This window comes from Manacus vitellinus, unplaced genomic scaffold (assembly GCF_001715985.3).
Source record: "Manacus vitellinus isolate BGI_N305 unplaced genomic scaffold, ASM171598v3 scaffold_12_pilon, whole genome shotgun sequence".
NCBI classification, from domain to species: Eukaryota; Metazoa; Chordata; class Aves; order Passeriformes; family Pipridae; genus Manacus; species Manacus vitellinus.
This window is the reverse complement of record NW_021938949.1, coordinates 8,557,569-8,571,998: the sequence shown is the minus strand read 5'-3', so window position 1 is coordinate 8,571,998 and position 14,430 is coordinate 8,557,569. Positions and strand designations below refer to the sequence as shown.

At 40.5% G+C, this 14,430-nt stretch overlaps 2 protein-coding genes across 6 annotated transcripts in view; one reads left to right on the top strand and one right to left on the bottom strand.

Annotated features, from left to right (window-relative positions):
• The window catches only part of CUNH7orf50 (chromosome unknown C7orf50 homolog), a 115,919-nt gene that overhangs the window by 57,848 nt on the left and 43,641 nt on the right, over positions 1-14,430 (bottom strand). The window lies entirely within an intron of this gene.
• The window catches only part of GPR146 (G protein-coupled receptor 146), a 49,744-nt gene that overhangs the window by 29,547 nt on the left and 5,767 nt on the right, over positions 1-14,430 (top strand). Inside the window, exon 3 of one of the 5 annotated variants that reach the window (XR_001920021.2) lies at positions 7,624-8,014. The exons of 1 other annotated variant lie outside the window; for it this stretch is intronic. Coding sequence is in view for 1 of the 4 variants with exons in the window: in XM_018067310.2 (XP_017922799.1) it covers positions 2,977-3,175 (199 nt within the window). In the remaining 3 variants the exon portion in view is untranslated. Of the gene's footprint in view, positions 1-2,932; positions 3,176-7,623; positions 8,015-12,248; positions 12,704-12,821; positions 13,136-14,430 lie in introns of those variants that run through there. 3 more of the 5 variants (XM_018067310.2, XM_008928036.3, XM_018067315.2) reach the window with 3 other exon arrangements.

Sequence of the window (14,430 nt, the reverse complement as noted above, 5' to 3'; positions counted from 1 at the left end):
AAAGTATACCAAGAAATATTTCTGATAATCCTTAATATGAATAACTGCTCTTTATAGACACATTACACATGGGTATAAAGGGCTCAAACACACCCACTAATTCACTAATGTTGTATTGATGCTTCAACAAAACCACTTTAGCTCATAAAAATAATACTCTGGCAACCACAGTCCTAAATAACTACTTTCACTTTAACGCTGTGATTTGTTTGATCAACCTGAATCACTAACCCTGCCTTAATCCAAGTTACTGCTTAGAGCACTCCTAAAAGGTGAACTTCTGAAAGTCATTATACTGCCAAACAAAATTGCAGAACTTAATTTTTGTCGTATTTAGCTTCTGTAAATAAAAAATATTACTAGAACTGTCTATGAGTTCATATCAGATGTAGCAGTGTGTCGGGGTGACTTCATCACTACAGATCATTCTGTAAACAAAAACCTGCACTGCTCACATCTCGCTTTCACATTAACGAAGTAACTTGTAATTATGAGCTTTAAGGTTGTGCATTAACTTTGCAGAACCATCAGCAATGAGAACCATGTTTGGGGGAAGATGGAGAGGGAACTGTTGTATTTAATTCAGTGCATTAATCAAGCCAATAGCAACAGCAGACTGCAACAAATTGAACAGGTGAAGAGACCCTCAAGGCTTCAGTGATCCCTGCTGCTTAGTGGTGGCAAAGAAAAAGTGTATTAAGTTCTGTGTGTGTGTCATGCTCATACCAGAGTCCTATTCTGCTGAATTTCTACCACATGCACAGCAAAAGTATCTGGCTTGTGTTTAAAGGTGTTTTAAGTTTGGGCTAATTTTCCTGACAGATCACAGAAGAGGCTCCACCTTCACTGAGGCTGGCACTTGCTGACTTTGCAGTGAGGCAGAGTTAAAAAACAAGTCACTAAAGTAAACCTCAAACTAGTCTGTTTGCCATTTCCCCCAGTTCCCTCACAGCTGCCTGGCCAGGACCCAGTCTCAGCACAAAGCCACATCCATGGGTCTGTCCACAGGTTCTTCATTCATTTTAGGGTTAATCTCCCTTTCAGTTGATAGGTAAAAGCATATATTAAACTTTACTGCTTTGGGAAGAAAGGAAAACACAAGAAATACCTGGGCAAGTTCTACAAGTATGGATATTGTTAATAGTTGGAGCTTTATGGTCAAAGCACAACGGTCTCCTCTGCCCCACAACTCCCCAGGTTTCTACAGATGATCAACTACCACTTGTCACTACAAGCAATAGTTACACAGCATAATTGTGTTGGGGATTATGTATCTCTACACTCAAACAAACCTCAGGAAAGCCTGCTAGACAAACCCAACCAGGATAATGGAAAAAGTGTTAGGTGGTGGGCACTGCAAACTGAAATAAGTGATGGACTGGTGGGGCCTATAAGAACAAGCAGTTGCCTCTATAAAACCCAGAGAGCAGCAGACTTGAAGGAGCCACATTATTACCTTCTGCTCTCCCTGGAGACAGAAGGAGTGCTATTCCATCTCCTAGTCCCTGCATTCTTCTCCTGCAAAAAGCCCATACACTAAAGTTTATGAGGTCTGAATTTCAAAAGGAAAGCACACCTCACCTTCAACTCCATACCCAACTGTCACTGGCATTTTATCAAATGTAAATCAACACAGTTTGGGGTTTTTTCCTCTGTGTTTCAAAATACAAACCATACATAACAGCTTATCCAAACGAGTGATAAGTATGAAATACTATAAACCATAAAAAAAAAAAAAAAAAGGAAAAAGCATAATCCTGGGCTACCCCCCATTGTCTCCTCAAAGAAATGTTACTTCTGAGATTAAAGAGGTACTTGTTTATTTAATAATTTGACCAGTCTCCAACAATAGAGAATCTAATGGAAAATACTAACTTGGGACTTACAAACAGAGCCTCTGTGTCATAGAGGTTGTAAATAGAGACTTGGGGGGGCTTTAACTTTAATAGGAACAATAGAAGCATAGCCAAAAGGAACAAAAAAAATAACTGAACTAAGCAAATACTTAGATCATAAATACTGACACTCAAAAAGTTCTCAGGTGGCTTAGAGTCTGTCTTACAGTCCCATGGTACTTAGCCTCTAAGATACCGTAAGAATAAAAATATGCAACTAATGGTATAAAATAAGAAAATACAGTTATATTACATACATTTAAAGAAACACACATACTAACATGAATGACAAATTCTTCTTTCATTTTATGGGTCAACTCCTTTTTGGTCGATAAGTAAAATCATATATTAAACTTTGCTGCTTTGAGGAGGAAGGAAAACACATAAATTAATTTTACATTACAGTTTAAAAAGGCAAATTATTTAAGGACTATTTGTATTCAAGCTAAGTAGAGAGAATCATGATATTACACAGTTTCTATTCAAATGGAAAGAATTTACACTTACCTACCTTCTCATTAAACTAAGAAGATAGAGCAGTAGCATTTTCCTTACATGTTTTTTTCTTCCCCAATTAAAATGTTCTTTCTGAATGCTTAAAAGAATTCTGAGGCTTACAGTAAAGTACTTTTTAAAGCACACATTGGCTCTTTTTCAGCCTAATGCTGGTTACTGTCTAAACTCTCCAGAGGCCAAGTGGATGTTACAGGCTTTTGCTAAACAGCGTTGTGCTTCAGAGGTGGGCAGGGATATGGCTCCTGGCAAACACAGCTGTGATGAGTAGCTCTAAAGAAAATCAGAAATTGCTAACAGAATGTTTTTGCCATCTTGGCTTATTTTGCTCTGGGTCTGTTACCCTGTTAACACGCACAGCTTTGCAGAACAGCTACTCCCGTTGGGTAACGACCCCAAAAGGCTGAACCGTTCCCCGAACCGCAGCTCGTCCAAAAAAAAAAAAAAAAAAAAAAGACCTCTCCAAACCCTTTTCCCAACCAGGGACAGGGGGCACAGGGCCGTCCCTATGGCAGGATCAGACCCTTGTTTTCGCGTGCGGCCGAGGCTTAAGGGATTATGTGCAGGGATGTGCGGGGCGGTCACATGTGTCAGAGCCCGGTGCCACCGCCGAGGGCAGCGCCGCTTCCCCAGCTCTGCCATTGTTCACTCCTGCCGGAGGAATGAGAGACTGGAGGTTCTGCTGAGCTCTCCTGGGAAAGGGTCCGACTTGAGGGGCCAAAATGTTTCTGCCGGCCGTCAAGGGACAGCAAGGCAGAGCCTACCAGGTGAGGGTTTTTAGCACTTCTCCTTTTAGATTTCATTTTTTTTTAAAGAGCCTAGAAACACTTTGCACTAATGCATATAAACCTCTGATCAGTGAATGAATAGTGCCATCGTTAGAAAACAGTGTTTGGGTTGTAGGTAACAGTTCTTTAGGAAAAACATTATTGTTTGAATTTGTCATGCTCCCACTTTTATCTGGTTGGCTAAAAGAAAGGTTCAGTGGCTTTTCTTATGCATATCAATTTTCATGCACATTAGGTTGGATTTCTCACTTACTGTTTATGTAATGACTATGTGCTTTTACGGTTTTTATTAATCACTCCGAATATACAAGATCTAAATGTTCCTGTATATTAAATCTAGAAGCTGTACTAGAGCAGAAGTATAGCAGAGGAATTGATCAAAAGTTAATCCAGTTAGCCTTTAACAGAGAAAAAAGTTCTCAATGAAAGTGAGATCTTTGTGAATCTTTTATTTGTAGCATAGTAATAAACACACAGCAAACTATACTGTGAAATACTACTGCAAAGCAGATAAAAAGACACATCAGTAACTAATTAACTAATTATTCACAATTAAATTGCATTTTCATTTATATTATAAGAGAAGGTAAGCCAAAGGCAAACTACAAAGCACCAAAAATTTCCTAACTGCTTTCAGCAGAAGCTTTGAATAAGCAGAACAACTGCTGGCCTTTAGAGCCTCCCTAAGCATTTTTGACTACACTAATCACCGTGATATTTGCAAATCTGTTTTCTACTGTATGTAGCAGAACACCTACTTTCCCTTAGGGCTCTGTCAGCTGAACTTTATGTTGTTCTTATACAAATGCTAAAGCAGCACAAAAGGCAGCACCCTATTTGTCATACGGGCATCACATCCTTCACGTGTCTGATTGGCCCCATCACTTCAGCCCGAGCAGAATTCCATGGCTTTCTACAGAAGCTGGGCTGATTCTGAAATGATGCAAAAAAGTTAATCAAGAGTCTGGACAAAGTGATTCATGTGGACATCAATGTTTGTGATCTGCACTTCAGAACGATTCATTTGAACTCGCGTGTGCAGGCTCCGAACATCAGACAAGAGATTATCAGAATATTCTGCATATTTTCCACAACAGCTACAACAAGTATGGCTCATTTAATTGAGGACAGACTAGCAGGCTCCAGTGACCTCCCTGCAAACTATGCTTTACTGTTCATAAGCACCCAGTGCCTGTGTGGGCTCTGTAAAAACATCCATTTATCAATCATTACTAAGAAACCGGCTCTGTGACAAACTAATTACTCCTCAGGCTTCCACTCATTAGCACAGGAGGAAGCAGATTATATATTTATTTTTGAGGTGGGCTGACCCTGGCTGGACACCAGGTGCCCACCAAAGCTGCTCTATTGCTCCCCTTGTCAGCTGGACAAGGGAGAGAAAACATAACTAAAGGCTTATGGGTCAAGAGAAGGACAGGGACAGAGCACTCACCCATTACCATCCTGAGCAGAATGGACTCAATTTACAGAAAAATTAATTTAATTTATTACCAATCAAATTAGAGTAGGGTAATGAGAAATAAAACTGAACACCTTGCCATGCAAACCCAATATAATTTTATATATGGAGGCTCCTGCAGTAACAAATCTGCTACAGAAGTCGTGCTGGCTTCCTGGGGTGTACAAGACTTTTAAAGCAGCGTGTTACCTACCAAGGACACTAAAAAATCTCTACAAAAAAACCTGTTCACATTTTTTAAAGAAGTGATTGCTGTGCAGCACGTGAATCAATACACTGCAATTAGTAAGCACTAGTATTTATTTCCATGCCATTTACTTGGCTGTAGTCCCAGGGATTTGTACAAATCCTAACCACGGCTTTCCAAAGTACCGTGGAACGGACATAATGTGGATAACAGGTGGCTACAGGTACAGATGTTTTTGAAGAGGGAAGCTTTAGGTTTAAAGAATCCTGGTTTACAGAGCTCTCAGACTCCTTTGCTCATTTCTTCCCCTAGTACTACTTGGGTTTTTCTGCCCTTGGAAACATTTTCCCAGCCTCATACTGGGCTGGAAAAACAACATCCTTTAGGAGTATCTAAGGAAGTCTCCACACCCACAGACCTGTGAAAGGATGGCCAAGGACTCAAATCAAATCATCAAAGACTTAAACCTGTCAAACCCTTTGCCAGCATCCCAGAACAGAAAGTGCTAAAGGTTATTCCTGGCTTTTTCAGGTTTCATATATACATATGGCTGCAATGGGGAGCCCTATAAGAAATCAGGTTTATTGGGAGAAAATTTTGATGACTAAGGGGTAAAAAACCCTGTCACTGATAAAGTACAGTGAGGAGTGACACATGACAAGCAGTACATGGACAAGTCAGAGCCCATTCACATCTGTAAGATGCCTCTTAATTAATTGCAAGCCCCTTCTCCAAATCTTGCAGTCTAATAATAACCTTAGATCAGTATTAATATTATACTTGGACCCCCTAGAATGTAAAGTTAAAGGATTTTTTTTCAGACATTATAAATGGAATAAGATGTAATCAGTAATTGTTCAAGTTCATCCAGGAGGCAGCTAGAAACTGCTATTTCCTTCACCAAGCAGTGGAAACGAAAAGCCACAGGAGTGTCAGGAACAAGATGTCTCGGGCTTGCTGACAATTAACAGAAAGATATGTTTATCTCCAACGGATGTGACAAATTTTGAAGTCATTTCAGCTTTAGTGCAAATCTGCTGAGGGACGATTTTTCCCTTCAAACTCTAAAACTCAAACCATTTTTGTACTAATTCCTGTGTATGTTATCTGATACAGGACTATGTCAATATTTCTGCATTTCCTGGAAACCTGGTCCCTGCAGTCAGAGTGTGTTCCACAACAGTTTCCTACACAGCCAACATGATGTCTTGCTGATAAGTCACTGGGTCAGCTTTCGCCGATGTTTCTAATAGGAAACAGCATTACATTATAGTTTCCAGGAAAAGTACCATCTGTGCCTCCTGTCAGTCTTTGCAACTGGCACCAAAATATCTGTGGGGAATGTTTCCGTGCTGCCAAATTTCAGCAGTGTTCCCTGCCACGAGCCCTGAGCTGACAAACAGTGGGGGAAGATAAGAGCTGCTGTTTCCACCCTGCCAGCTCACTGTGCCAGCTCATTTACAGAGTAATTCCAGCACAGTCCATGCACCTTTGACACTCTTTTCCTGGAATAAATTCAGTCTGCAATGCCTAGCATTGGCATAATTTGCATTAATTTTGACTGGTGAGAATCTTCTTTACTGGAGTGATGCTGATTTACATAAACCAGAAGTACAGACATTCCTTACCTGGAACCTGAGCAGCTCCAAAATGCTGGAAATGCAGAAATCTGGGCGCTTGCTGTTTTGTAAGAGGTGCAAATGTGGCACCTATGATTTAAAGAAATTCCCTGGAGAAACAATTTTACCATAAAACTGCCCTGTAATCTTATATTTTCTCAAATAATAAAAAGGCCTTAGCAGAAAGTTTTAAATTAGTCTTCATGATCTGATAATCTTTATACAAAAAAAGGAACATATAAGCTTCATAAACAATTTCCCCCTCAAACCACTATTAACTGACTTGTTGCCCTCCAGTTTAAGTGTCTGTACATACTGGGGGCAAAACCCCCTAGAGTTAAACACTGATGATTATCATTTAAGAAAGATTCTTTAATGATATTGGCCACCTAGTGTATTCAATTCCTTAAAACAGAATAAATGAACTAAATACTTTAACAAAAACCAGTGGGATAAAGTGTGTCTACTGTGTAAATCTACCAAGTCCCAGCTGTTCTGAACATCAGCATCACAACTTCAGCCTTCTGAAGGTCCATGTAACCCTTGTTAGATCCACTGAGTTGAAATATTTCATATGAAAAGAATCTGCAACTTACATTCACTTTTAAACTGAACGAAAATATTTTCTTGTGTGCTCTACAAGAAACTGACATTTTATTTTTTAATTTGGTTTCCATGGTTCAGTTAAAAAAAAATAATATATATACATAGCAACTCTCAGTCACCTTGACACTGAATTTTATTTAAGTTTGTTGCCACTTAGCTTTAAAAGAGGATAGCTGCATCAAAATCAGCTTCTAAGGGCTCTGACAACACAGCCCAGAACTGCAGCAGTGCTAACTGGCTGTTCAGCACTCTGAATGGTGCTGTGTACTCTGCTGATGATTAAAAGCTGTCACTTCTTGTATTCCAACTGGTCAACTTTATAAAGTCCAGAACCCAAAGCACCTTATGTAAGCTGATTTTCTAATACCACATTCATTCAAATTATTCCTGTTATTTAATACACCGTTAAGTTACTGGAAGCAAATATGAATACTAGGAAAATTACAGGGGCTTTGTTTTGCATATAACTCAGGTTTTTTAAAAAAAGTATTACCTAGTGGCTATTTGGGCATCTCAAAATTGTATCTCATTTCAGGAACCCGGGCAGTGAAGCTGCCTGTAGGTGAATAGAAGTAACCATTGCATAAATTCATTCTGCCTGATGGAATCCCCATCTGAAGAACTGCACAAAAATAAGGTATTTCACCTTTTGCAGCAGTGAAACCTTAACCCACCACACGTAACATGATGTATTAAGAGCTGCACTGTTCACTCTAAGGTGAATTCTTTTTTGCTGCACATAAACACTAAAAAAGAAACGATATGTCATGTTTTCCATATTAGAGGCTCTTACAGAATTCAGTGATAAAGCTGGAGTCGGGAAGAGGTGGAGCAGGAGAGCAGTCACACTCATCTGATACTGGGACACTGAGAGAACTTATCAAAACACGATTGAGTTTATAGAGTTAACCCAGGCAGAGCCCCGTTCCTGAGCAGCTGCCAGGAGAGCACAGCCACTGGCAACAGAACCCCTGCAGAGGCTCCACTGCAAAGAAACAAACAGCACAAAAAGAGGAGGATTTATCCAGAGTGGCAGATGTGCCTGGCAGATAATATCTGTGTCTGAACATGGGATTCCTTCCACATGAATCTTTAGGGGCCCTAACACTGGACTATCTCCTCTCCACAGAACTTTGACCCTGTAGCACTGGGTTATTAGAACCTTCCAGACCACTGTCACAGTGAGTCTCTCCAACAGATCTAAAGGGCTCTTAAAAACACCACTTGGCAGTTTTTATTATGGTTTCCAGAGTAGGTGATCTTTTTTGTCTTTCTTTATTGGAGTACATTATCTGTTCTCATAAGCTTTAAGCTGCTTAAATATTGAGGGGTGGAAGAGAAACTGAAGCAAATACAGTTATCCATGTCTGAGGGGTACACACGTTGTTCTGAGCAATCCTCAATGAACTCTGAAAACAGAAGAAAGTTCTGTAGATCTAACCTACTAGAGAAGATGCACATTTTAAAAAACAGTTGCCATAACCTAAAATCAAGTTTTCCTCTTTCTTTCCAACCAAAAGAACATCTGAACTCATTTGTTGATGCTTAGTGACCTGTGACAGCAATTTGCAGAGACTTACTTCTGATGTGGCCTTACATGAACTCAGATTCCAAAGAGCTGAACAGTCTAAATAGCAACAAAGTGTGCAGCTGACACTGTTAACAGTTATATTATGTTAATACCTTTACCTTATATTATTTATATATTTAGCAACAACACCAAAACATCAAAACAGGGGGAAAAAAGTGCATCTATTTAGGTTCCCAAGAGGCCAGGGACAGTAAGCAGATTATCATGGCACAAGTGGGATCTGAAGGACCAGGCAGCTGCTATGCAGATGATTTACCACTAAGATGGTGCTCACAGAATGAAAGGATAAACAAGTGGCAGAGGTTGCCAACGTATGTGGAACAATAAAGAAGGTCACAGGAAGGAGCTAAGCTTTGAAGTGCTCTGAAGACAAAAAATAGTCAGAATTTCTAGAAAAGCAGAGTGAGCAACCTCAAGGGATGAGCAAAGGGCAAAGAACAGTTTCAGAAACATGGGTATCTCTGTACTCATCCCACATGGAACAGAAATACATCCTTATAGTTCCTGACAATGTACTTTTTCCTGTTGACTCAACATGCCTAAGAAAAGCCTGGGATGTCCCATAGGAAAATAACAAGAGAAGTAGAAGTGAAAGAGTACTTGGAAACCCTGTCATAAGTCGAGTGTGATACCGTAAGTGTGTCGTATGAGCAAATAATGGTGGGAGGTGCAACTTTAACTGTAAAGGAGTCATCAGGGAGAGATAAAGAGGAAAGCAAGAGCCAGGCAGATGTGAAATGCAAGACTTCTTTCAACAACAAGGAAATGTACACAAGAATTCATGCCTGGACAGAAGGAACATTTAAGAAATAACGCTGGCCCAAGGGGAGGCAATAAGCTATAAAGGTGGAAATGGGCACTCAAATTGTGCAGAATGAAGCTGGAGTAGGCAAGAGTTGGGTTGTGTGAGTCAAAGGTTCCTTGGGTTTTGTTTTTAATTATTGTTTTGCCGCTACTAAAGCAAGTTATACTGCAAAGGGAGAGGGTTTTCTAAACCCTGAGCCTAGTGAAGGGTGAAATCAGTGGGACCATGCTCTTCCACTAGTTCACCTGCCGGGGTGGCCAACTCCTTGCTCCCTCTCTTCCAACTGACCTACTCTTGCTTTTTAATCTGTTCCTTTTTAAGCATCCAAGACAGACTTATATTCAGTGCTACTTTGTATCAGTTACTCTTACTATTTAGTTGTGCCTTCTTTCACCTTGCATTGCACTGAAGTAACCAGGTTACAAATGGAGCCGATATCAATTACAAACTTACCACCCGCCAAACTGGTCAATGGTTGCGCCACAAAGACATAAAATGATAGGGTTGGAAGGGGCCTGTTTTTCAGCCCAGCCCCCAGTATCAAGCAGGATTTTCTTCTCTACTCATGTTAAAAGCATTTTATCTGAGCTGTATCATTATATTATAAACAGCACCAACTCAGCAATTGCATGAGGAAAATATATTCTGAAACCTACTTGCCTGCACTGCTGCATTTTCTTGCCCCTCACATCTAACCTGGGCAATCAAGTTTTATTTTTCTGTATATCCAGCCAACATATTTTCTGTTAATCCCTATGGTATGTACATAAGCTAGTAAGCCTAAAGAAATGTCATGTTACCCAGGCTGAGACATAACAGCAGTGTGACACTTCATCCTCTCGCACTTGAGAGTTCAGAGAATGTTCCCCTTGAGGTACAGCTAATTGCAGGTTTGTTTTCTTCCAGAAATATTGATCATTCACTATTTAAAGTTTTAAGAACTAATCCATAAGTAATATTTAGCACGACACTTTCAAAAACTTTCAAACCCTCATGAGGAGCTGACAGTCTATGAAGTCATGGTTTATGTATAAATGCAGCACTTCTGGCCAAGATTTTTAGTTTTCTCAGTCTAGATCTAAAGCAAATCTGTGCTGTCCAGCAAAGCTCTACATAGGGCCCAGCCTTCCCTTAGGCAGCACCTTTGTGTTTCAGTTTGTAGGAATTAAGAGATCCTGTGGGAACTCAAGAAAACATGATGAAGGTACGAGTCTTAGGCCTTTTTAGAGACTTGCCTTGCTGGCACCAGCTTTATTAGCTATGTACAGTTTATAATGATATTAGAGCTTGTGAAAACACATATTCAGAGGTCAGATAAACTAGGTAAGAGCTACCTAACATATAGATGATAACAGAGCAAGCAAGTAGATAAACCATTTATCGTATAAACAAAAAAAATCAGACAGTGCTGCAGCTGGATAAAGGTTTGGGGTCTTTAAGTCAAATAAAATAATCTGAGTGTAGAATGGTCATGCTTCAAACTGTGACCCAACCTGCTCTGCAACTTAGTGCTGCATTATGAATGAAAATGCCTGAAAAAAACCTGACTGCAGCTATGGACTCTGTAATAAAACTGAGCAGCACTTTGTTTCTTTCTCATTAATTAAAGTTCGTTTCATGCATCTTTTCTAAAATAATCTTTGCCACAAAGCACTCTCAACTTTTCCTGCTGTGTTTTAAGAAGTTTTTTCTTAAGTACCTTATGCAAATTTGTATCTAAATAAAACCACCTTCAGCTTTAATGGAGTGTAAAGAAATTGGCTTTTGGCCAAGTATCAGCACTCTAAAAGTACTTCTACACAAATACCTTTCCTACTTTGCTGTTTCTCCCGTCAACTTCTGATGATGAAAGTCCTTCTAAAGTTTTGAGGCAACAAACACTTGATGCCACAGTTTGTAATATGGAGTTATCCACAGCACATTTACAATTCTGTCTGTGGACAATGTATCAAACAGGACCGTAGGAAATTTCTGCCATTTGGGAGTTGCAGTGGTTTTACATACTGATAATGAACCTTTAAATACAAACCAAGCAGCACAGACAGACCTTACTTAAAAAAATCCAACCCAAAAAATCCAACTGCAGTCAGATAGAACTCAAACTCAGTAACCATTTTTAGTGTTCTTCTGGTATTTATTCCATAAACACCTGCTTAATTTTATATGAAGGAGTTTTGCATTGGTGTTTATTTGCTATGGAATAAAGCCTGCAAATTTGTAAAAATATGACAAATTATTTTGAGAAAGCAAGGCAACACTGTTTTGATTGGTGATATCGATTAAAAACACACTTCAAAGGTACTAACTTTATTTCATTAGTCCAAGGAGTTTACGTATAAACAACAGAACAACCACAATACAAAACTCAGAATGGGATAAATTATCAACCTACAGTTCAAAAACTCTTTTGAGAAATGATGCATTTTAAAGTTGTAGAAAATATATACTCTCACATCCATTAACTGTGAGTGACACACAAACACTCTTGAGAGCAATCAACTTTTTAAAAAAGGAAGCAGAACTGAACCCCATAACACCCTCACAAAATGAGGGTCATGTCGTAATGCCTTTTCACAACACCAAAACAACCTCCAAATTCAAATTAAACACTCAGAAACTTTTCTTCCTACCTTGTGCTACAAGCTGGCTCATGTTTGCCAGCACCACAAGCACCTGTGCACTTTGTAGCACGGGAATTTTTTAAATACCGATTGTTCAGGATATATTGCCTATAAAACTGAAACCTCAAAGCTACACATTCTCATCCCGGGTTAAAAATAAACCCCACGCTCTTGAACCAGGGGCTGTTGATTGCAGTCGCAGGGAATGGCACAGCCTCTGCAGCGTCCCCAGAGACCCCCAGCGCCGATGACAATACCACGACAAACCTGCGTGCTCCGGCAGCCCCGTGTATTTTAAGCAGTAAATCTGAAACCCAGAGACTACAAAAGCGAGCTGGATCCAACACAGCTCCGACCGGAGCCTCTCACTTCTTGAAACTGGCTGTAAACAGGGAAAGGGAGGGGCCAGGCGGCTGCCAAGCCAAGCAGAAACTTGTGAGTAACTTATAGAGCAAAAACAAGTGCAGCGCAGGCAGCAGCGCCCAGGCGGGCGCTGGCACGGCCAGCACCATGTTCCCAAGGAGAACCACGCCGGGGCCTCGCGGCCGGCTTCCTTCCTCGGGAATGCGGCTCGGAGGAATGCCAATGTGAAGGGAAGGTAAGAGGCTGCGGAGCGCGGCGCCGCGCCGTGGGAAGGCGGGCGCGGAAAGCGGCAGCGGGCGCGGAGCGCTCCCCGCTCCCTGCCCACGGCCGGCTTTCCTTTTCAACCTGATCCCGGGTCTAAAAGCAAGGAGAACCTGGGAAGTGCCGCGGCCGGCCGAGTCAGGCCACTGTAAACAAGAGGCTGCAGCGTTCACTTATGCAACAGAGTCAACCTGGGACTGCAGGCAGAGCTCCTTGTGACCGGAGAGGGAAGGGGGTCAGCTTAGACTGAGCGAGTCAAGCTGCGTTCAGGGATCGCAAGGACTTACCCGGACACGGTAAAACTGTGACGGCAAAACTGCCTTTAAAAATGACAAAAGAGAGGGCTGGGTGAGAAATGCTGAGCTGGGCCTGCACAGCACAGCAAACAGGTTCAGTGCCTTCGCCGGTAAGTGACCATTAAACATGGGTGATTTCGGCATTAGTGGCAAAAATAGCTCACCTGGTAACTTAAAAGTCATCAACAAAATTTCTTACGGAAATATTTCTATTTAGATTTTATTGTTGCTCATTTCAGATGTAAATATTGTAATTTTCGTCAGATGACTATTTAACACAGAGAATCACCTGCCGTTTCTATCGCTATTTCATTGAAACAGAATCGTGTTAAACTATGTAAAGAAAAAAGGGGTAGTTACTAAAAACACTTGTGAAACCAGACATCCCCCTGCTCTGTAAAATACAAAGTGTGGTAGCAAAGACTGTTGATCTTCTGAGACAATATACAGGCAAGTTACTCTGTGGCTGATGTAATTCAGTCTGGAGTAATCAAAGCTACATGCTTAAGGATAAACCTACATAATGGAATTACGTGATTGTATCCATGCCTGTGCTTAGTCACCCTTGCACTCACCATAATGCATATATTTGCAATATCTGGTTCCAGTCTGTTGCTTTGCTTGAATCAAGTCATAACAGTTCAATGTAGTTTTGGTTCCCTTCAGCTGCGCAAAAAACAGCTTTGCTTTTTCTTTCTTAAAAACTTAAAACAACAGATGCTTCCTGAAAACAAACTGGGTTGTTTTCAGTGCTCAAAAATAGCATGAGGATGGAAAGACAACGTAAAGATATGATACAGTCCAATCATATGCAGTACTATAGCTAAAAAACTGAATTGAGAAAGTGAACCAAAAAAGTAAGTTTTCCCACAAAGGTGAAAACAGGCTTTGAAAACAACAGAACTGCAGCTGGTACTGCTGCCACAGAAGTCACTTCTCTGAGGAAAGCCGGTATAGGACAATGGAATAAAAATTTGCTTGCCCAGCTAAAATGACTGTATTTTTAGCCTGATTTCTGGCACAGCTTATGGTATTTAGAAGAAAAATGTACACAAAACAACTGCAGTGGGAAATAAATCATGAAAGTTGACGTGATTTTGGGACAAATTCTGTACTGTGACTGAAGTGTCAAAGAATTAGCACTAGAGAGATGCACCCATGTATTCATATGCTTACAAACCCCACGCTGTGTAATTCAGCCATATGGTTCACGGAGTATAGCATGTTGTCTAGTAACATTCATTTTCATTGCACAATGTTTATTGGGGATTTGATTAAATCTTGCTCTCTCTCTCTGGAAAGAATGCAGGTATGTGTGCTTACACTTTTCTGTACGTGCTGAAAGGGAAGTGTGCAAAAAACCACAGGAGTGTGTGACAGTGTCGGAGTACATGGGAAATCACCT